This window comes from Electrophorus electricus, chromosome 19 (assembly GCF_041902795.1).
Source record: "Electrophorus electricus isolate QZ-2024a chromosome 19, ASM4190279v1, whole genome shotgun sequence".
Lineage (NCBI taxonomy): Eukaryota > Metazoa > Chordata > Actinopteri > Gymnotiformes > Gymnotidae > Electrophorus > Electrophorus electricus.
In genome coordinates, this window is record NC_137515.1 from 7,510,213 (window position 1) to 7,537,507 (window position 27,295).

Sequence of the window (27,295 nt, forward strand, 5' to 3'; positions counted from 1 at the left end):
ATTGTCATTAAAAAACTTCATAAATGTATTACTGCTGCATTCCTGTGGGATTAAGGATGGTTGTACCCGTGAGCCATTCTTGTCTCATTCATTCTTTTTTTTCGAGATGGCGCAGCCTTATCTAAAGTTATATGGAAAGAATTCTCGACTTGCATGGTTATGTGCTCATGTCCTTCTGGAGCTACAGGTGTATCATTAATGCAGCTCCGGTAGCAGATGTAACGGTTTGGTTACTTTAATAAACGGCAGCCTGCAAATGTCATGGTTTAAACACACTTCATGTGTTATAAGGAAGTGGTCAGATATTACAATTATGGTTAGTTTGGTTACAATTATGATACCCATGGAACCAACAATAGATTGAAAGTTTTAACACTTTCTGGTAAACACTTTCTTTTAAAAGAATCATGAAGTGAATTTTGAAATCACCAACAATAATTCCCCTTATCAGTTGATGGTATGCTTGATAAGAAGTTTGAAAATTCTTGCAGAAACTCTGAGTAGGAACCTGGGGATCAGTAGACAGTAATTAAAAAAATGACAATTTTTCTTGGTTGAAGATGAGTTGGACACATTGAGAATAAGGAATTCAAAAGAGTTTTTGAGATGCCTGCCTCTTTGTCATATATTATGGCAACACCACCTTCATGACCTTGAGCATGGGTGTTATGAACATAGCTATAGCCAGAGGGAGAGGCTTCATTTACAGCCATAGAGTCATTTGGTCTGGTCCAGGTTTCAGTTAAGACAAGCATGCTCAGATTATGGTCAGTAATTATCTTGTTAACAATTGGATAACAAAAAAATTGGATAACACAAAAAAAAACATTTTTCACAAGTTTTACATGCGTGAGTGTATGCGTGCGTGTGTATGTGTGTGTGTACTCATGCAAGCATCTGTTTTCTGGGAAAGTGAATGATATAGTGTGAAATAATAGTATAGTATGAATGATTGATTGATTGATCCTTCAGACTAATTAAAACCCAGGCTGCTCATAAACGAGACTGCCGACCTAATGCCGTCTGCGTCCGGAACACCTGCCATCTGTGTCCAGAGCTCCTGCTGTCTGTTTCTGGAACGCATGCTGTTTGAGACGCTGTTCCAGTCCAGCATTAACGTCATCAGCCAGGTTCATGCTCACCTGAGAAAAGATGGTGACATCTCGTCATCAACCACATGAAGAAAGTGCAGCTCCTACACACACACAACCACACACAAGCAGCAACCCCTGTCTGCCCCACCAAGCTAGGGAGTGCCAGAAGCTGAACCAGAGTCAGGAATAATGTTGAATCCTGGAGGAGGACGACCAGGGAGTACTGTGGGATCCTGGAGGAGAAAGACCAGGGAGTACTGTGGGATCCTGGACTATGCCAAGAAGAGTCCCAGAGCCTTCAGTATTTTGCAAACAAATTAACAAGCTGGTCATGTTCCCAGCATGAGGAGCATGTAGCTCATGTGTGGATAGCGCGGTCAGTCAAGAGAGAACCTGAGACTGCTGCCTTCCAATGACTTCTCTAGACTCACTCTGATTGGTTTGCCTAAAGTACTGACTTCTGTAGACTCACTCTGATAGGTTTGCCTAAAGTACTGACTTGTCTAGACTCACTCTCATAGGTTTGCCTAAAGTACTGACTTCTCTAGACTCACTCTGATTGGTTTGCCTAAAGTACTGACTTCTCTAGACTCACTCTGATAGGTTTGCCTAAAGTACTGACTTCTGTAGACTCACTCTGATAGGTTTGCCTAAAGTACTGACTTCTGTAGACTCACTCTGATTAGTTTGCCTAAAGTACTGACTTCTCTAGACTCACTCTGATAGGTTTGCCTAAAGTACTGTCTTCTGTAGGCTCACTCTGAATGCAAGATGGATTGTGAAGGCAGTGTATCATTTAGTCTGTTTAGGGGAAACCTCTGTGTGCTTTTTTTTTTTAATGCATAGATGTGGAGGATGCCATATGTTGTCCGATATCTTCTGATACGACTCACTAAAGTGTGTGTGAGGATGTGTTTGTGTCTGTGAGAATCTATGCAGGTGCAAGTTTTAGCACAAAGGATAGAATGTGTGTGTGTGTGTGTGTGTGTGTGTGTGTGTGTGTGTGTGTGTGTGAGAGAGAGACACTCTGCTTCTCATACACATTTAGAAACTAAGGAAAAAGATCTGTCATTACTGAAAGCATCTTAGGGATTTTAACACTGTGACACATGCACACCAACAAACACCCACACATGACTACACACAAACATGCGGATCATCATCATCATCATCATCATGGCTCCACTTCTCCATCCTCCACTTCTTCCTCTGCTCATTTGTCCATCTTCTTTACCCATCTCTAACCCCCACCCAATAATCTAACTTCTAGTCCAGTAGTCCAGTAACTTCTAGTCTTAGTAATCAATAACAAATTGTATTGCCATGTACCTGGTGCCAGAATCGAACATTGCCAACACAAGGGATAGGGTCAAAACAAGTCACTTTATATGGCGTTCCCTCGATGGAGGATGTTTAAAATTCAGAACCCATTTTAATGTGCCAGGCATGTGCACCTTGCTGGTCTTTTCCAGTGTGCGTGCGTGTGCATGAGAGTGCATGCATGTGTGCGAGAGTGTGAGTGTGTGTAAGGATGCGTGCGTGGGCGTGAGAGTGCGTGTGTGGGGAAATCGGACCCTGTTCTGTCAGCCTGAGTAAATGTTAGCCATACAGAATGCTGCACTTGGTGTGGTCTTGTACCTTGGTGTCATCTGTACCATGCAGACCAGCAGGTGGCAGCACCACTGGCAATGCACAATGTAAGCTTTTGTCAAAGAAGGAAAATGGGGTGTGTTCATACAGCACCTAGGTGTTTAAATATCTAGGTGTTTAATTCAAGCAGAGCTTCAGTCTCTCTGGTTTTCCCTTCTACCAAGACCTCAAAAAGAGTTTCTTTCACTGGCACCACATGGAACGCATTCCATGTCAAAGGTATTTATATAGCTTTTTATTTAGTAAAATTTGTTTATATAGTTCTTTTTACAACACATGTTCTCACAAAACAGCTTTAGGAATGTATGAGTCCAGATCCCTAATGAGCCATCCAGAGGTGACAGTGACAAGGAAAAACTCCCTAGATGGAATTAAGGAAGAAACATTGGGAGGACCAAGACTCAAGAGGGAACCCATCCTCCATTGGGCGGCCCAGCTAATAAACAGTTCCTGCTTTATTATGTTTAATCCAAGTAGCCCCTTCAGTGTAGATGTGGGAGTCTCAGCTACTCGAGTGGGTGTAGGGTGGGCGAGCTGTATCAGCATCTGTAGGAGTAGATGTGATGGCTGTGTGGATATGACAGCATCAGTCCATCTGCTGACACATTTCCTGGCGTTAATTTGGATGCTTTGTCACCGATGAGCAAGTGTAGTCCAGTGTTGGCATTATCTCCACAGTAACATGCAAATAAAACAGAAAGACCTATAGTTAGAGCTATAAAGATGAAAACATGCACAGCCCATTATTCAGTAGACATGTCTGTGATCAGCATGCAGCTCTGGCAGGTTTATCTGTAGCAGTATAATTTAAAGGGAGGACCAGAGGGTGACCACTGTCCAGAGAGACCAATCTGAAAGAACAGGACTAATGTGGTCAAATGAGAGATCAGAGTCAGTAATAGCACCTATGTTTTTATAACAGTTTTGTATGTTGAGCCATCTTGGTTTAGTAGAATATTGGACAATTTGCTTCTTGCAGTCTTGGGTCCAAGTACTAGCACCTCCCATTTTTGGAGTTCAGAAGGACAGTTCTTGCGTTCCTTTTTGTTGTTGTTGTTGTTGTTGTTGTTGTTGTTGTTGTTGTTACACAGTCCTCAAATGTAAGTGTATGGGCATCATCAGATTAGCTGATCTATATAACTATCATCCATGTAACAATGGAAGCTACTATGCTTATGAGATATTGAGCGTAATGGTAGCATATATAATGAGAATAATAAGGCCCCAGTACTGACCCTTGTGGAACACCATATTTTTATTTTTTTATGCTCAACATTCATTATTCATTATGCCGAAAGACAAATTGATAAGTCTGTCAAAATAAGATTTCAACCAGGAGAGTGCTTGACTTCTAATGTCGGTGAGTGTTTCCACCTCGCCCAATAAGATGATGTGGTCAGTGGTATCAAATGTGGCTCTCAGCGTGCAGTTTCAGTGCTGTGATTTGGTCTAAATCCAGACTGAAATAAGTAATGGATATAATTTGTCTGCAAATAGGAACATAATTGTAATGAAACTGCTTTGTCTAGTGCTTTAGAAATAAAGGGAAGTAATTAGGCCTGTAATTGGACAGCTCATGGGGATTAAGATTGGGTTTTTGAAATGGTGGTTTAATAACTGCAAGTTTTAATGGTCTGGGAATACAGTCCAGGCAGAGACAAATGCAGCTTGTAGTAAGCATAGGTTCTATACTAATGGGCAGTAGTTCTTTGGGTAAACAAGTTGGGACTGGATCAAGTATACACTAGGAGGATTTAGATGAATTTATCAAAGAAATGACCTCCTCAAGACAATTTGTCTTCTCCATTTTAGAGAAAAGGGAGCGCAATTAATTGTTTTCCTAAAATTTTAAGTTTTGTCAATGAAACATTTCATAAATCAAGGATTTGCCTGTTGGGCTGCTGCCTGGCCTCAGTTCTGGATAGTCGCTCCCCCTTAACTGCCACTACTCCTGCACGACCTCTATAAAGCCACTATGCATACAGGAATGAGAGCAGCATCGCATCCCATGAGGGGTGGACGCTGTCCCGCTTTAATTCCCCAGGATACATTTCACTATGGCTACCGGGGTCTCTAGGGGCATCGCTAAGTTCACATACTGAAGCTGAGCGTGTCCTGTAACCTCAGCTCTTTCAGCGGGCTGCTCATCAAGTGTTTCACTGAGTGGGACAAACCTGCTGGACAAGCAAGCCTGAAATGAATGGTGCTCAGCCCCGCGGCCATGCGACAGAGATGTCACCCGTTCGCCCTGCTGTAAGGGCTTAAATGTCGGAGCCGGGGGCTCACGATCGATGCCTGTGGCATCTGGGCCTGCTAGACTACATGCTACAGTCTGCTCTCCAGCTTGATGAGGACTTCAGTTTTGCATTTTGTCGTTTCAAAGGCCTAATGATCTACACTTCTCACAGTCCATCGCTAATGACAGAGGAGGAGTCACTAAACCTGCCACATTCGACACAAGCAAATGACTGGGAATCCATGGTGGGATAAATACTGGTAGGATACTGAGCTTCGGTTAGTTGTCTGAAAATCATATGTCGGCAGGTTTTTAGTTGTCTTGTAGAAATTATTGAGCTCAGAATTGTATGCAGCTATGTCAGATTGAGGCTCAGCAACCTTAATCAATATTGCAAAAGGTTTATTTCTTAATTTGATATATAATTTTATAATTTTATTTTTTCCCTTTTCGGTAAACTACAGAAAAAAAAACGAAAAAAAAAAAATGCCTGAGACTGCAACACCTGGACATTGGTTAACTGTGTTTGTGGTTTTGGTTGGCACCATATATGTTTAGGTAATCTAAACTTATATTTGTTTATGCAATCTAAACTCATACGTTTAGGTAATCTAAACTCAAAATTTGTGCACACTGAATATTGTCTTTCCTCTTTGTACGTGATCTCTTTACTGACGCATGCAATATCTCATTATTTCACCTTTACAAGGCTGAAACACAATACTGACTTTGTTCATTTGTTGAAACTCACCACCACTATCCTTTGTCCTGCGATAATGCTAGAACAAAGCCATCTGAGCTCATTAACATACAGCCATGTTGTTATGCTATTAAACCTCTACCTAGTGCGACATCATGCGCGCATGCTTGCACAAGTATGCACACACCTACATGCAGGTGCCCACTCTCTAGCTTGCCGACAATTGTAAATATATGGATTGTTTAAGAGTAGTTTTGTATTTAATAAATGTATTATTTACGTCCATCAAGTTGTCTGTCTTGATATCATGTAAATTGTGGTTAATTTAAAAGAAGTCACATTTTGTTAAGCCCTTCAGAGATGCATTAATGACTTCTATTTTCTTAAGTTAGAAATTAAGGATTGTGATCACTTTGATTAAAAGTGGTACATGCGCACATCAACAACTCACACAAAATGAAATATGTAAGAGTAAGATTTGAGAGGAGGCAGGGTGGTATGAGGGATAATGGTACGGGTCACAGATAGAGCCCACTCCCCACATACCCCTCCAATTAGTTGTCTGCGCTCCAGCTGGGATTACTGTGGGTCTGTTCTTCTCTTCAGTCTTTGTTGCTATTAACCCCTAGTGCCCGACCCAGGGGTGATTGTAAATGAAATGAAAAAGGCTCTTCCCCTTATTCTAACCGCACTGTGTGTGTGTGTGTGTGTGTGTGTGTGTGTGTGTGTGTGTGTGTCTGTGTGTGTCTGTGTCTGTGTGTGTGTGTGATGTAAATTAATGAATAAGGCTCTTCCCCTTATTCTAATGCACTGCTATGTTCCTGTGTCTACTAGCAGTTTATGGAGGAGTTCTTTCTTGTATAGTGTAATGTGATTCAGTACATTAATAAAGACTTCAAGATAGCATAACTTAATGATAAGCCCTGTTTTTATATATATATATATATATATATATGCAGACCCCAGTTCAGAAACTCATGTAAATTAACAGAGCTTTCAAATATTCCCGGCAGTAATGCACCATTAATAGTGATGGAGAAATGGAGCCTTTTAGAGACCCGTAATTGCCTGTGGGGAGAATTGAGGTTTGGGCCCATAGAATACTGAATTAGTATAAAAATGTATTTTAGGATGTTAGATGCACAAAACCATTGCTTCTAAGGTGGACCTTAGAACCCTACTACATTTAGTTTTTTTTTTTTTTTGTGTGTATTGTAATTATACATAGGTAAACACTCACGTGCCAGTCAATGTTTGAGCATTCCTAAAGGTTGAGGTGAGGAACAGCTGCCTAAAAATACCCCACATATGATTACTGCAGTAGGGGTGTTGTCAACTCACTCCATTACCACTGGGGAAATAGCTGAGCTGTTTTTCTCACTCAGGATGTGGTGAAGGCCCTGCTCAGCAGCTGCTTGGTTGCCACCAGTGCTATTCATTAAAGTTGGGACTTTTATAAAACAGACACAGAGGAGTCCACCGCTGATCTGGCAACCCGTGTAGGAGCTCAGGGTTTGGTGGGCAGTCCAGAGCTGCTCCTGGGAGAGCGGGAGGGCTCGGGCACGCTTAATGCCAACCACAAACCATGGTAGGACGTGAAGACGGGGGGCAGCAGGACGGGACAATTTATTGTTGTTTGTTTGTGTTTTTTACATATTCAGGCTCTTTTTCTGAGTGAGTGAGTGCACACTCGTACCTTTTTAGTAATTTAGTACCTGTTTAGAAGTGATTGATTAGTGATTAGTGATTGGATTATTGTTTTAGTCTCTAAGCAGGGCCATCTACTCTGAAAGATTCATTAGCTCTTCCTGCCAAGCCAGGGGGAGGTGGGTATTCCAGTGCCAATCGCTCTCCACAAACTCCACCCTCCTGATCACCCTGAACTGGGCCCCTGTGGAGCACACCCTCTTCCTCCTAGTCACACCTAGACCCACCTGAATGGAATTGGAGTAGATTCTGTTTTATGTTTGAATGTTTTTTCTCTTCTAATTGAGGTCTTGATGTAAGGTCTAGAAGAGTAATGGTTCTGTTTTTCAGTGTTCTACTGCAGCACAAAGGAACTGTACTGATTATTAATTGCAGCTTCATCCTTTTTCTAACAATTTCTGAAAAAGAGATGTTTTGAATACGGGTTGGCCTTTCATTGTATTGCATGTGTGTGTGTGTCAATAATATAATGAATATTATTCATCTTAATACGACTCACAATTAAGGGATATTTGTGCGTCATTGTCATTTTAGTGCACCCAGCTGGAATTATTGTGCGCTGATTTATTAAGTACTGAGTTACCCGCTTGTTCAACACAGTAACTACACAGGGCACGGGGCAGTAACCACATGGTAACTACACAGGGCACGGGGCAGTATCCACGCATTAACCACGCCTGGCCTTGAACATGGGTTTTCCAGTTGGTAAACATTCTGGCTCTCAGCAGTTCCATCCATTCTATATTAGATAGCCGTTATTGTTGTAGGACAGACTAAGACATTGAGAGTTTAGGGTGAGCCTGTAGGCCCTGCAGCTGCTAAAGTCAGATCGAAGACCTTTCTCCTCAGCCTTGACCCGTCTCTCTTTGTTTCAACAAATGCTCAAATCAAGGAGAGCTGAGCCAGCTTACAATGTTGCGACTGCATGTGCGCTTGTGTTTTAGTGTTTGTGTGTGTCTGAAGTCTAATCTTGAAACCCTTAGGTTGATTGTGTGTGTTTGTCACCCATGTTAATGATGGCTGGCTTGCAGCTGTGTGCTGTGGTATGAGCGTTGAGGACAAGTGTCCACCTTCAGACACACACACACACACACACACACACACACACACACACACACACTAACTAGAGCCCTGATCACACTGTATCCACGGAGTACTAAGGAAGAACGGCTGGCGGAATAGCGGCAGGAATAGGGGATGGACAGAGACACACACAGGTGGAGAGAGAGAGAGAGAGAGAGAGAGAGAGAGAGAGAGATGACGACAGAAGCATGAAAGAGTGTGAGAGCCAGGAGAGAAGTTGACTTTGTTGGATTTTCAAGATTTTCTTTCTTTTTGCTGTGGATGGGGTGTGTGTGTGTGTGTGTGTTTAATAGTGAGAGTAATGCCCTGTTTTTCACTCATGGTATGTGAGAGAGAGAGAGAGAGCAAAGTGTGCATGCGTGGGTGGAAACAATTGTCTCCAGGAAGCGGAGGTTGAGGTGTGGTAGCATATGGTCCTCCGGGATGGGTGGAGCTATGATTCCTGCTGAGGTCTGAGCTGGTGCTCTTACCTATTTAATACCTGTGTCGCCCTGAAAGAACACGTGAGTGCTGATGACAGAATCACCATTTGCTGACCTAATCAGTATTCTCAATTTTCTCTCTCTCTTTCTCTCAGGTCTGGGCGGTGTAGGGTGCAACGGGGTCTGAGAGGCGAGCGCATGAGGAGGGGGTATCCAGAGACCCCTGTCCCCACACACAGTGCTTGCACACGCAAACACAGAACGTAGTTAAAGGGAGACACGGCCCCAAGGTCACCAGCAGCTATGGTAAAATGCTTTTCTGAGCTGTGTGTGTGTGTGTGTGTGTGTGTGTGTGTGTGTGTGTGTGTGTGTGTGTGTGTGTGTGTGTGTGTGTGTGTGTGTGTGTGTGTGTGTGAGAAAGTGACAACATCCTTTCCTGATTTCTAAGGCTGAACAATATAATGACATTTATATAATATTTTAATTATCTATTATTATTAATTATCAGTAATATATTTTTCCAAGGACATTTTCTTCGAGGACTGCCTGTGAATGTCCTTCATTTGAGTAATGTAGGTGTGGTCCTGTTAACTTGTATAAGTATCCTGTTTTCCAGTACATTTTCACTATAAACATGATATGTAAGATCCTTTCTGACTTAACTTAGATATAATCTTTAATTAGACTTTGTGGTCATTGTCACCAGCTGATTGCCAGTTCCATAAATATGCCGTTATCTATTCAATCAGCATGAGCAGCAGGCAGGGTTAGGGTCCAGCTCACACTCTGAAGGTCGCGGGGTTAGGATCCAGCTCACACTATGAAGGTTGTGGGGGTTAGGGCCCAGCTCACACTCTCAAGGCTGCGGGGTTAGGGTCCAGCTCACACTCAGAGGGCTGTTATTGATACACATACGTCTGTGGTCCAGATCTGACACCAGCCTAAACATGTCAGAGATGAAGACATGGAGACAGATCAGTGCCTCAGCCAGAGAAAGGTTTCTTATTCAGCTGGTAGAGAGAGAGAGAGAGAGAGAGAAGGGGGGTGGGAGCTGGGGTGGGGGGTTGATGAATGGTTGAGCCCTGCGGCATGGTGGAGTAGTCTCAGGGGAGTGGGTGTGTGTGTGTGTGTGTGGGGGGGGGGGGGTTGTGCTGTGCTGTCTGAATTATTAAAGGTTCTGGGAGCAGGAGGAGGAAGCCTCATGAATAACTCACTCAGCCAAGTCAGCACAGCACTAACTAACACGCACACATGTGTGTGCGCACACACACACACGCACGCGCGCACACACACACGCACGCGCACACACACACACACACACACGCGCGCACCTTCTCTCTTTCTCTCTCCATCTCTCTGTTTCTCTCTCTCTCTCCTCTTACGTCTGTGTCTTCATTGACTCATGGCAGAGAGAGTGTGTGTGTGTGTGGGGGGGGTGACCTTGGTCTCTTTTCTTTTCTTTTCTTTTCTTTTCTTTTCTTTTCCAGCACTGGTCAAGGTGGAAGGGAGACCAAATGTGCACACGGCACACACGAACATACACTCATGCACACAGCACTAACACGCACACATGTACGCACGCATGCATGCACGCATGCACACAGCACTAACACACATGCGCGCTTGCACACGGTACTGACACAGAGCGTATGTACACACTGCATGGGTGTCTGGGTGTGAGTGTGTGGATGTGTGTGTGTGTGTGTGTGTGTGTGTGGCTGTATGGATGTGAGTGGGTATGGGTATGTAAGATGTGGGGGTGTTTCAAATCACTCAAGGCTTAGTGACATGTTCAGTGTTCTCTCTGATTGCTTGTGTGTTTGTGTGGAGCTGTTGTGTTGTGGTCAGGTAGTTAAGACTGGAATGAAGTGTGATGCAGTTTATCTGCTAAGTATTACTGCATCAGTTTAACATGCTTATACACACACACACACACACACACACACACACACACACACACACACCCCTTCTCTATTTCTCTCTTTCTCTCTCCATCTCTCTCATGTTTGTATTCATCGATTCATTGCAGGGGGAGTGTGTGTGTGTGTGTGTGGGGGTTATCTGCAAAGCATTACTGCATCAGTTTAACACACTCACATATACACACAGACACACTCACATATATACACACAGACACACTCACACATGCAAAACACACAGACACTCAGTTACGAAAGGCACAAATGAAACCAGCCACATCTAGACGGTCTGGGACTGAATTAACTTCTACCAGTACCTGAGCTGGATCTGTTGAACGTCTACCAGTACCTGAGCTGGATCTGTTGAACGTCTACCAGTACCTGAGCTGGATCTGTTGAACGTCTACCAGTAAATGGGTCTACAATGATTGACCACTTAAGTAGGTGCACTTGCTCCATAACAGAAGCTATCAGGCTCCCACAGATTTTACAGTCTAAATTGTAATTCTCCATTCTTGTCCCCTGCAGTCATGTGACTGACTGCACCACAGTCCTGAACCCTGTAGTCATGTGACTGACTGCACCACAGTCCTGAACCCTGTAGTCATGTGACTGACTGCAGTCTTGACAGTCCAGTCTTGTCTTATGACAGCTGTCATGAGTGACATGGTGTTAATCAAAGGAAGCATTTAATATGCAATTATGCTGTACATACACATAAAACGAACACTTAACAATGTTGCATAAAACATGCAGTTGCATTTGCATATACATACCCAGAATATTCACACATCCCTTATTCTGTTTTTAAAAATCGAGGCGACTGGGAACATGACCCAATTATACAGAAAACTTAATTTAAGTACACTGAACTGAAAAACACTGAACACTGAAAAAGTGTACAGCTATTTACATAGGTGTAACTAATAAAGTGATGTGTGTGTGTGAGAGAGAGAGAGAGAGAGAGAGAGAGAAAATATGCCTGTGTGTGAGTGTGTATTTTTTTGTGTGCTCACAGCTGCAAGTGATTCACATGCCCCTCCTCAACTGTTGAACACATTGTTACATATTTCAAAAGCTGGGCTTTATGGCCACATGCAGGCCCCTATTAGTAACGCCTCATAAACTTTACTCTGTTTTACACACACATACACACACAAACACACGCGGGCATGAACACACGCATACACACACACACACACACACACACACACACACACACACACACGGGCATGTTCACACACACACGGGCACACACACACGGGCATGCTCACACACACACACACACACGGGCAGGCACACACACACACACACACGGGCAGGCACACACACACACACACACACACGGGCAGGCACACACACACACACACACACACGGGCAGGCACACACATGCGCGCACACACACACACGGGCAGGCACACACATGCGCACACACACACACGGGCAGACACGTGCACACACACACACACGGGCAGACACGTGCACACACACACACACGGGCAGACACGTGCACACACACACACACACACGGGCAGACACGTGCGCACACACACACACACACACACGGGCAGACACGTGCGCACACACACACACACACGGGCAGACACGTGCACACACACACGGGCAGACACGTGCACACACACACACACACGGGCAGACACGTGCACACACACACACACACGGGCAGACACGTGCACACACACACACACACGGGCAGACACGTGCACACACACACACACACGGGCAGACACGTGCACACACACACACACACGGGCAGACACGTGCACACACACACACACACACGGGCAGACACGTGCACACACACACACACACACGGGCAGACACGTGCACACACACACACACACACGGGCAGACACGTGCACACACACACACACACACGGGCAGACACGTGCACACACACACACACACACGGGCAGACACGTGCACACACACACACACACACGGGCAGACACGTGCACACACACACACACACACGGGCAGACACGTGCACACACACACACACACACGGGCAGACACGTGCACACACACACACACACACGGGCAGACACGTGCACACACACACACACACACGGGCAGACACGTGCACACACACACACACACACGGGCAGACACGTGCACACACACACACACACACGGGCAGACACGTGCACACACACACACACACACGGGCAGACACGTGCACACACACACACACACACGGGCAGACACGTGCACACACACACACACACACGGGCAGACACGTGCACACACACACACACACACGGGCAGACACGTGCACACACACACACACACACGGGCAGACACGTGCACACACACACACACACACGGGCAGACACGTGCACACACACACACACACACGGGCAGACACGTGCACACACACACACACACACGGGCAGACACGTGCACACACACACACACACACACGGGCAGACACGTGCACACACACACACACACACACGGGCAGACACACACACACACACACACACACACACACACACGGGCAGACACACACACACACACACACACACACACACACACACACACGGGCAGACACGCACACACACACACACACACACACACGGGCAGACACACACACGGGCAGACACGCACACACACACACACACACACACACGGGCAGACACGTGCACACACACACACACACACACACACACACGGGCAGACACGTGCACACACACACACACACGGGCAGACACACACACACACACGGGCAGACACACACACACACACGGGCAGACACGTGCACACACACACACACACACACGGGCAGACACGTGCACACACACACACACACGGGCAGACACGTGCACACACACACACACACACACACACACACACGGGCAGACACGTGCACACACACACACACACACACACGGGCAGACACGTGCACACACACACACACGGGCAGACACGTGCACACACACACACACGGGCAGACACGTGCACACACACACACACACACACGGGCAGACACGTGCACACACACACACACACGGGCAGACACGTGCACACACACACACACACACACACACACACGGGCAGACACGTGCACACACACACACACACGGGCAGACACGTGCACACACACACACACACACACACGGGCAGACACGTGCACACACACACACACACACACACGGGCAGACACGTGCACACACACACACACACACACACACGGGCAGACACGTGCACACACACACACACACACACACACGGGCAGACACGTGCACACACACACACACACACACACGGGCAGACACGTGCACACACACACACACACACACACGGGCAGACACGTGCACACACACACACACACACACACACGGGCAGACACGTGCACACACACACACACACACACACGGGCAGACACGTGCACACACACACACACACACACACGGGCAGACACGTGCACACACACACACACACACACACACGGGCAGACACGTGCACACACACACACACACACACACACGGGCAGACACGTGCACACACACACACACACACACACACGGGCAGACACGTGCACACACACACACACACACACACACGGGCAGACACGTGCACACACACACACACGGGCAGACACGTGCACACACACACACACGGGCAGACACGTGCACACACACACACACACACGGGCAGACACGTGCACACACACACACACACACGGGCAGACACGTGCACACACACACACACACACGGGCAGACACGTGCACACACACACACACACACACACGGGCAAACACGTGCACACACACACACACACACACGGGCAGACACACACACACACACACACACACACACACACACGGGCAGACACACACACACACACACACACACACACACACACACACACGGGCAGACACGCACACACACACACACACACACACACGGGCAGACACACACACGGGCAGACACGCACACACACACACACACACACACACGGGCAGACACGTGCACACACACACACACACACACACACACACGGGCAGACACGTGCACACACACACACACACGGGCAGACACACACACACACACGGGCAGACACACACACACACACGGGCAGACACGTGCACACACACACACACACACACGGGCAGACACGTGCACACACACACACACGGGCAGACACGTGCACACACACACACACACACACGGGCAGACACGTGCACACACACACACACACGGGCAGACACGTGCACACACACACACACACACACACACACACACGGGCAGACACGTGCACACACACACACACACACACGGGCAGACACGTGCACACACACACACACGGGCAGACACGTGCACACACACACACACGGGCAGACACGTGCACACACACACACACACACACGGGCAGACACGTGCACACACACACACACACGGGCAGACACGTGCACACACACACACACACACACACACACACGGGCAGACACGTGCACACACACACACACACGGGCAGACACGTGCACACACACACACACACACACACGGGCAGACACGTGCACACACACACACACACACACACGGGCAGACACGTGCACACACACACACACACACACACACGGCAGACACGTGCACACACACACACACACACACACACGGGCAGACACGTGCACACACACACACACACACACACGGGCAGACACGTGCACACACACACACACACACACACGGGCAGACACGTGCACACACACACACACACACACACACGGGCAGACACGTGCACACACACACACACACACACACGGGCAGACACGTGCACACACACACACACACACACACGGGCAGACACGTGCACACACACACACACACACACACACGGGCAGACACGTGCACACACACACACACACACACACACGGGCAGACACGTGCACACACACACACACACACACACACGGGCAGACACGTGCACACACACACACACGGGCAGACACGTGCACACACACACACACGGGCAGACACGTGCACACACACACACACACACGGGCAGACACGTGCACACACACACACACACACGGGCAGACACGTGCACACACACACACACGGGCAGACACGTGCACACACACACACACACACACGGGCAGACACGTGCACACACACACACACACACACGGGCAGACACGTGCACACACACACACACACACACGGGCAGACACGTGCACACACACACACACACACACACGGGCAGACACGTGCACACACACACACACACACACGGGCAGACACGTGCACACACACACACACACACACACGGGCAGACACGTGCACACACACACACACACACACACGGGCAGACACGTGCACACACACACACACACACACACGGGCAGACACGTGCACACACACACACACACACACACGGGCAGACACGTGCACACACACACACACACACACACGGGCAGACACGTGCACACACACACACACACACACACGGGCAGACACGTGCACACACACACACACACACACACGGGCAGACACGTGCACACACACACACACACACACACGGGCAGACACGTGCACACACACACACACACACACACACGGGCAGACACGTGCACACACACACACACACACACACGGGCAGACACGTGCACACACACACACACACACACGGGCAGACACGTGCACACACACACACACACACACACGGGCAGACACGTGCACACACACACACACACACACACGGGCAGACACGTGCACACACACACACACACACACACGGGCAGACACGTGCACACACACACACACACACACACACGGGCAGACACGTGCACACACACACACACACACACGGGCAGACACGTGCACACACACACACACACACACGGGCAGACACGTGCACACACACACACACACACACGGGCAGACACGTGCACACACACACACACACACACGGGCAGACACGTGCACACACACACACACACACACGGGCAGACACGTGCACACACACACACACACACACGGGCAGACACGTGCACACACACACACACACACGGGCAGACACGTGCACACACACACACACACACACGGGCAGACACGTGCACACACACACACACACACACGGGCAGACACGTACACACACACACACACACACGGGCAGACACGTGCACACACACACACACACACACGGGCAGACACGTGCACACACACACACACACACACGGGCAGACACGTGCACACACACACACACACGGGCAGACACGTGCACACACACACACACACACACGGGCAGACACGTGCACACACACACACACACACACGGGCAGACACGTGCACACACACACACACACGGGCAGACACGTGCACACACACACACACACACACGGGCAGACACGTGCACACACACACACACACACACGGGCAGACACGTGCACACACACACACACACGGGCAGACACGTACACACACACACACACACACGGGCAGACACGTCACACACACACACACACACGGGCAGACACGTGACACACACACACACACACGGGCAGACACGTACACACACACACACACACGGGCAGACACGTGCACACACACACACACACACGGGCAGACACGTACACACACACACACACACACGGGCAGACACGTGCACACACACACACACACACACACGGGCAGACACGTGCACACACACACACACACACACACACGGGCAGACACGTGCACACACACACACACACACACGGGCAGACACGTGCACACACACACACACACACACACGGGCAGACACGTGCACACACACACACACACACACACACACGGGCAGACACGTGCACACACACACACACACACACACACACGGGCAGACACGTGCACACACACACACACACACACGGGCAGACACGTGCACACACACACACACACACACGGGCAGACACGTGCACACACACACACACACCACACGGGCAGACACGTGCACACACACACACACACACACGGGCAGACACGTGCACACACACACACACACACACGGGCAGACACGTGCACACACACACACACACACACGGGCAGACACGTGCACACACACACACACACACGGGCAGACACGTGCACACACACACACACACGGGCAGACACGTGCACACACACACACACACACACACACGGGCAGACACGTGCACACACACACACACACACACACGGGCAGACACGTGCACACACACACACACGGGCAGACACGTGCACACACACACACACACACGGGCAGACACGTGCACACACACACACACACACACACGGGCAGACACGTGCACACACACACACACACACACACGGGCAGACACGTGCACACACACACACACACACACACACGGGCAGACACGTGCACACACACACACACGGGCAGACACGTGCACACACACACACACGGGCAGACACGTGCACACACACACACACACACACACACACACACACGGGCAGACACGTGCACACACACACACACACACGGGCAGACACGTGCACAAACACACACACACACACACACGGGCAGACACGTGCACACACACACACACACGGGCAGACACGTGCACACACACACACACACACGGGCAGACACGTGCACACACACACACACACACACGGGCAGACACGTGCACACACACACACACACACACGGGCAGACACGTGCACACACACACACACACACACACACGGGCAGACACGTGCACACACACACACACACACACACACGGGCAGACACGTGCACACACACACACACACACACACGGGCAGACACGTGCACACACACACACACGGGCAGACACGTGCACACACACACACACGGGCAGACACGTGCACACACACACACACACACACACGGGCAGACACGTGCACACACACACACACACACACACACGGGCAGACACGTGCACACACACACACACACACACACGCGGGCAGACACGTGCACACACACACACACACACACACACGGGCAGACACGTGCACACACACACACACACACACACGGGCAGACACGTGCACACACACACACACGGGCAGACACGTGCACACACACACACACACGGGCAGACACGTGCACACACACACACACACACACGGGCAGACACGTGCACACACACACACACACACACGGGCAGACACGTGCACACACACACACACACACACGGGCAGACACGTGCACACACACACACACACACACACGGGCAGACACGTGACACACACACACACACACACACACGGGCAGACACGTGCACACACACACACACACACACGGGCAGACACGTGCACACACACACACACAACACACACACACGGGCAGACACGTGCACACACACACACACACACACACACACGGGCAGACACGTGCACACACACACACACACACACACGGGCAGACACGTGCACACACACACACACACACACGGGCAGACACGTGCACACACACACACACACACACGGGCAGACACGTGCACACACACACACACACACGGGCAGACACGTGCACACACACACACACACGGGCAGGCACGTGCACACACACACACACGGGCAGGCACGTGCACACACACACACACGGGCAGGCACGTGCACACACACACACACACGGGCAGGCACGTGCACACACACACACACACGGGCAGACACGTGCACACACACACACACACGGGCAGACACGTGCACACACACACACACACACGGGCAGACACGTGCACACACACACACACACGGGCAGACACGTGCACACACACACACACGGGCAGACACACGCACACACACACACACACACACACACACACGGGCAGGCACGTGCACACACACACACACACACACACACACACACACACACACACACACGGGCAGGCACGTGCACACACACACACACACACAGACACAACACACGGGCAGGCACGTGCACACACACACACACACGGGCAGGACACGTACACACACACACACACGGGCAGGCACGTGCACACACACACACACACACGGGCAGACACGTGCACACACACACACACACACACGGGCAGACACGTACACACACACACACACACGGGCAGACACGTACACACACACACACACACGGGCAGACACGTACACACACACACACACACGGGCAGACACGTACACACACACACACACACGGGCAGACACGTACACACACACACAACACACGGGCAGACACGTACACACACACACACACACGGGCAGACACGTACACTACACACACACACACACACGGGCAGACACGTACACACACACACACACACGGGCAGACACGTGCACACACACACACACGGGCAGACACGTGCACACACACACACACACACGGGCAGACACGTGCACACACACACACACACACACGGGCAGACACGTGCACACACACACACACACACACGGGCAGACACGTGCACACACACACACACACACACGGGCAGACACGTGCACACACACACACACGGGCAGACACGTGCACACACACACACACACACACGGGCAGACACGTGCACACACACACACACACACACACACACGGGCAGACACGTGCACACACACACACACACACACACACGGGCAGACACGTGCACACACACACACACACACACACGGGCAGACACGTGCACACACACACACACACGGGCAGGCACGTGCACACACACACACACACACAGACACACACACGGGCAGGCACGTGCACACACACACAACACACACACACACACACACACACACACGGGCAGGCACGTGCACACACACACACACACACGGGCAGACACGTGCACACACACACACACACGGGCAGACACGTGCACACACACACACACACGGGCAGACACGTACACACACACACACACACGGGCAGACACGTACACACACACACACACACGGGCAGACACGTACACACACACACACACACGGGCAGACACGTACACACACACACACACACGGGCAGACACGTACACACACACACACACACGGGCAGACACGTACACACACACACACACACGGGCAGACACGTGCACACACACACACACGGGCAGACACGTGCACACACACACACACACACACACGGGCAGACACGTGTGCACACACACACACACACACACGGGCAGACACGTGCACACACACACACACACACACGGGCAGACACGTGCACACACACACACACACACGGGCAGACACGTGCACACACACACACACACACACGGGCAGACACGTGCACACACACACACACACACACACACACGGGCAGACACGTGCACACACACACACACACACACACACGGGCAGACACGTGCACACACACACACACACACACACGGGCAGACACGTGCACACACACACACACGGGCAGACACGTGCACACACACACACACGGGCAGACACGTGCACACACACACACACACGGGCAGACACGTGCACACACACACACACACGGGCAGACACGTGCACACACACACACACGGGCAGACACGTGCACACACACACACACGGGCAGACACGTGCACACACACACACACGGGCAGACACGTGCACACACACACACACACACGGGCAGACACGTGCACACACACACACACGGGCAGACACGTGCACACACACACACACGGGCAGACACGTGCACACACACACACACGGGCAGACACGTGCACACACACACACACGGGCAGACACGTGCACACACACGTGCACACACACACACACGGGCAGACACGTGCACACACACACACACACACACACACACACACACACACGGGCAGGCACGTGCACACACACACACACACACGGGCAGACACGTGCACACACACACACACACACGGGCAGACACGTGCACACACACACACACACACGGGCAGACACGTGCACACACACACACACACACGGGCAGACACGTGCACACACACACACACACACGGGCAGACACGTGCACACACACACACACACACGGGCAGACACGTGCACACACACACACACACACGGGCAGACACGTGCACACACACACACACACACGGGCAGACACGTGCACACACACACACACACACGGGCAGACACGTGCACACACACACACACACACGGGCAGACACGTGCACACACACACACACACACGGGCAGACACGTGCACACACACACACACACACGGGCAGACACGTGCACACACACACACACACACGGGCAGACACGTGCACACACACACACACACACGGGCAGACACGTGCACACACACACACACACACGGGCAGACACGTGCACACACACACACACACACGGGCAGACACGTGCACACACACACACACACACGGGCAGACACGTGCACACACACACACACACACACGGGCAGACACGTGCACACACACACACACACACACGGGCAGACACACACACACACACACACACACACACACACACGGGCAGACACACACACACACACACACACACACACACACACACACACGGGCAGACACGCACACACACACACACACACACACACGGGCAGACACACACACGGGCAGACACGACACACACACACACACACACACACGGGCAGACACGTGCACACACACACACACACACACACACACACGGGCAGACACGTGCACACACACACACACACGGGCAGACACACACACACACACGGGCAGACACACACACACACACGGGCAGACACGTGCACACACACACACACACACACGGGCAGACACGTGCACACACACACACACACGGGCAGACACGTGCACACACACACACACACACACACACACACACGGGCAGACACGTGCACACACACACACACACACACGGGCAGACACGTGCACACACACACACACACGGGCAGACACGTGCACACACACACACACGGGCAGACACGTGCACACACACACACACACACACGGGCAGACACGTGCACACACACACACACACGGGCAGACACGTGCACACACACACACACACACACACACACACGGGCAGACACGTGCACACACACACACACACGGGCAGACACGTGCACACACACACACACACACACACGGGCAGACACGTGCACACACACACACACACACACACGGGCAGACACGTGCACACACACACACACACACACACACGGGCAGACACGTGCACACACACACACACACACACACACGGGCAGACACGTGCACACACACACACACACACACACGGGCAGACACGTGCACACACACACACACACACACACGGGCAGACACGTGCACACACACACACACACACACACACGGGCAGACACGTGCACACACACACACACACACACACGGGCAGACACGTGCACACACACACACACACACACACGGGCAGACACGTGCACACACACACACACACACACACACGGGCAGACACGTGCACACACACACACACACACACACACGGGCAGACACGTGCACACACACACACACACACACACACGGGCAGACACGTGCACACACACACACACACACACACACGGGCAGACACGTGCACACACACACACACGGGCAGACACGTGCACACACACACACACGGGCAGACACGTGCACACACACACACACACACGGGCAGACACGTGCACACACACACACACACACGGGCAGACACGTGCACACACACACACACACACGGGCAGACACGTGCACACACACACACACACACACACGGGCAAACACGTGCACACACACACACACACACACGGGCAGACACACACACACACACACACACACACACACACACGGGCAGACACACACACACACACACACACACACACACACACACACACGGGCAGACACGCACACACACACACACACACACACACGGGCAGACACACACACGGGCAGACACGCACACACACACACACACACACACACGGGCAGACACGTGCACACACACACACACACACACACACACACGGGCAGACACGTGCACACACACACACACACGGGCAGACACACACACACACACGGGCAGACACACACACACACACGGGCAGACACGTGCACACACACACACACACACACGGGCAGACACGTGCACACACACACACACGGGCAGACACGTGCACACACACACACACACACACGGGCAGACACGTGCACACACACACACACACGGGCAGACACGTGCACACACACACACACACACACACACACACACGGGCAGACACGTGCACACACACACACACACACACGGGCAGACACGTGCACACACACACACACGGGCAGACACGTGCACACACACACACACGGGCAGACACGTGCACACACACACACACACACACGGGCAGACACGTGCACACACACACACACACGGGCAGACACGTGCACACACACACACACACACACACACACACGGGCAGACACGTGCACACACACACACACACGGGCAGACACGTGCACACACACACACACACACACACGGGCAGACACGTGCACACACACACACACACACACACGGGCAGACACGTGCACACACACACACACACACACACACGGGCAGACACGTGCACACACACACACACACACACACACGGGCAGACACGTGCACACACACACACACACACACACGGGCAGACACGTGCACACACACACACACACACACACGGGCAGACACGTGCACACACACACACACACACACACACGGGCAGACACGTGCACACACACACACACACACACACGGGCAGACACGTGCACACACACACACACACACACACGGGCAGACACGTGCACACACACACACACACACACACACGGGCAGACACGTGCACACACACACACACACACACACACGGGCAGACACGTGCACACACACACACACACACACACACGGGCAGACACGTGCACACACACACACACGGGCAGACACGTGCACACACACACACACGGGCAGACACGTGCACACACACACACACACACGGGCAGACACGTGCACACACACACACACACACGGGCAGACACGTGCACACACACACACACGGGCAGACACGTGCACACACACACACACACACACGGGCAGACACGTGCACACACACACACACACACACGGGCAGACACGTGCACACACACACACACACACACGGGCAGACACGTGCACACACACACACACACACACACGGGCAGACACGTGCACACACACACACACACACACGGGCAGACACGTGCACACACACACACACACACACACGGGCAGACACGTGCACACACACACACACACACACACGGGCAGACACGTGCACACACACACACACACACACACGGGCAGACACGTGCACACACACACACACACACACACGGGCAGACACGTGCACACACACACACACACACACACGGGCAGACACGTGCACACACACACACACACACACACGGGCAGACACGTGCACACACACACACACACACACACGGGCAGACACGTGCACACACACACACACACACACACACGGGCAGACACGTGCACACACACACACACACACACACGGGCAGACACGTGCACACACACACACACACACACGGGCAGACACGTGCACACACACACACACACACACACGGGCAGACACGTGCACACACACACACACACACACACGGGCAGACACGTGCACACACACACACACACACACACGGGCAGACACGTGCACACACACACACACACACACACACGGGCAGACACGTGCACACACACACACACACACACGGGCAGACACGTGCACACACACACACACACACACGGGCAGACACGTGCACACACACACACACACACACGGGCAGACACGTGCACACACACACACACACACACGGGCAGACACGTGCACACACACACACACACACACGGGCAGACACGTGCACACACACACACACACACACGGGCAGACACGTGCACACACACACACACACACACGGGCAGACACGTGCACACACACACACACACACACGGGCAGACACGTGCACACACACACACACACACACGGGCAGACACGTACACACACACACACACACACGGGCAGACACGTGCACACACACACACACACACACGGGCAGACACGTGCACACACACACACACACACACGGGCAGACACGTGCACACACACACACACACACGGTCAGACACGTGCACACACACACACACACACACACGGGCAGACACGTGCACACACACACACACACACACACACGGGCAGACACGTGCACACACACACACACACACACACACGGGCAGACACGTGCACACACACACACACGGGCAGACACGTGCACACACACACACACACGGGCAGACACGTGCACACACACACACACACACACACACACACACACGGGCAGACACGTGCACACACACACACACACACACGGGCAGACACGTGCACACACACACACACACACACACGGGCAGACACGTGCACACACACACACACACACACACACGGGCAGACACGTGCACACACACACACACACACACGGGCAGACACGTGCACACACACACACACACACACGGGCAGACACGTGCACACACACACACACACACACACACACGGGCAGACACGTGCACACACACACACACACACACACGGGCAGACACGTGCACACACACACACACACACACACGGGCAGACACGTGCACACACACACACACGGGCAGACACGTGCACACACACACACACACACGGGCAGACACGTGCACACACACACACACACACACGGGCAGACACGTGCACACACACACACACACACACACACGGGCAGACACGTGCACACACACACACACACACACACACGGGCAGACACGTGCACACACACACACACACACACACACGGGCAGACACGTGCACACACACACACACACACACACGGGCAGACACGTGCACACACACACACACGGGCAGACACGTGCACACACACACACACACACACGGGCAGACACGTGCACACACACACACACACACACACGGGCAGACACGTGCACACACACACACACACACACACACGGGCAGACACGTGCACACACACACACACACACACACACGGGCAGACACGTGCACACACACACACACACACACACACGGGCAGACACGTGCACACACACACACACACACACACGGGCAGACACGTGCACACACACACACACGGGCAGACACGTGCACACACACACACACACGGGCAGACACGTGCACACACACACACACACACACGGGCAGACACGTGCACACACACACACACACACACGGGCAGACACGTGCACACACACACACACACACACGGGCAGACACGTGCACACACACACACACACACACACGGGCAGACACGTGCACACACACACACACACACACACACGGGCAGACACGTGCACACACACACACACACACACGGGCAGACACGTGCACACACACACACACACACACGGGCAGACACGTGCACACACACACACACACACACACGGGCAGACACGTGCACACACACACACACACACACACACACACGGGCAGACACGT

General features: G+C 51.8%; 1 protein-coding gene across 17 annotated transcripts in view; it reads left to right on the plus strand.

Annotated features, from left to right (window-relative positions):
* strbp (spermatid perinuclear RNA binding protein) overlaps nt 1-27,295 on the plus strand; it is a 113,188-nt gene that overhangs the window by 29,690 nt on the left and 56,203 nt on the right. For all 17 annotated transcript variants that reach the window (XR_014118736.1, XR_014118737.1, XM_081702811.1 and 14 more), the window contains one exon: nt 9,048-9,198. Coding sequence is in view for 15 of the 17 variants with exons in the window: in XM_081702811.1 (XP_081558937.1) it covers nt 9,196-9,198 (3 nt within the window). In the remaining 2 variants the exon portion in view is untranslated. The remainder of the gene's footprint in view (nt 1-9,047; nt 9,199-27,295) is intronic.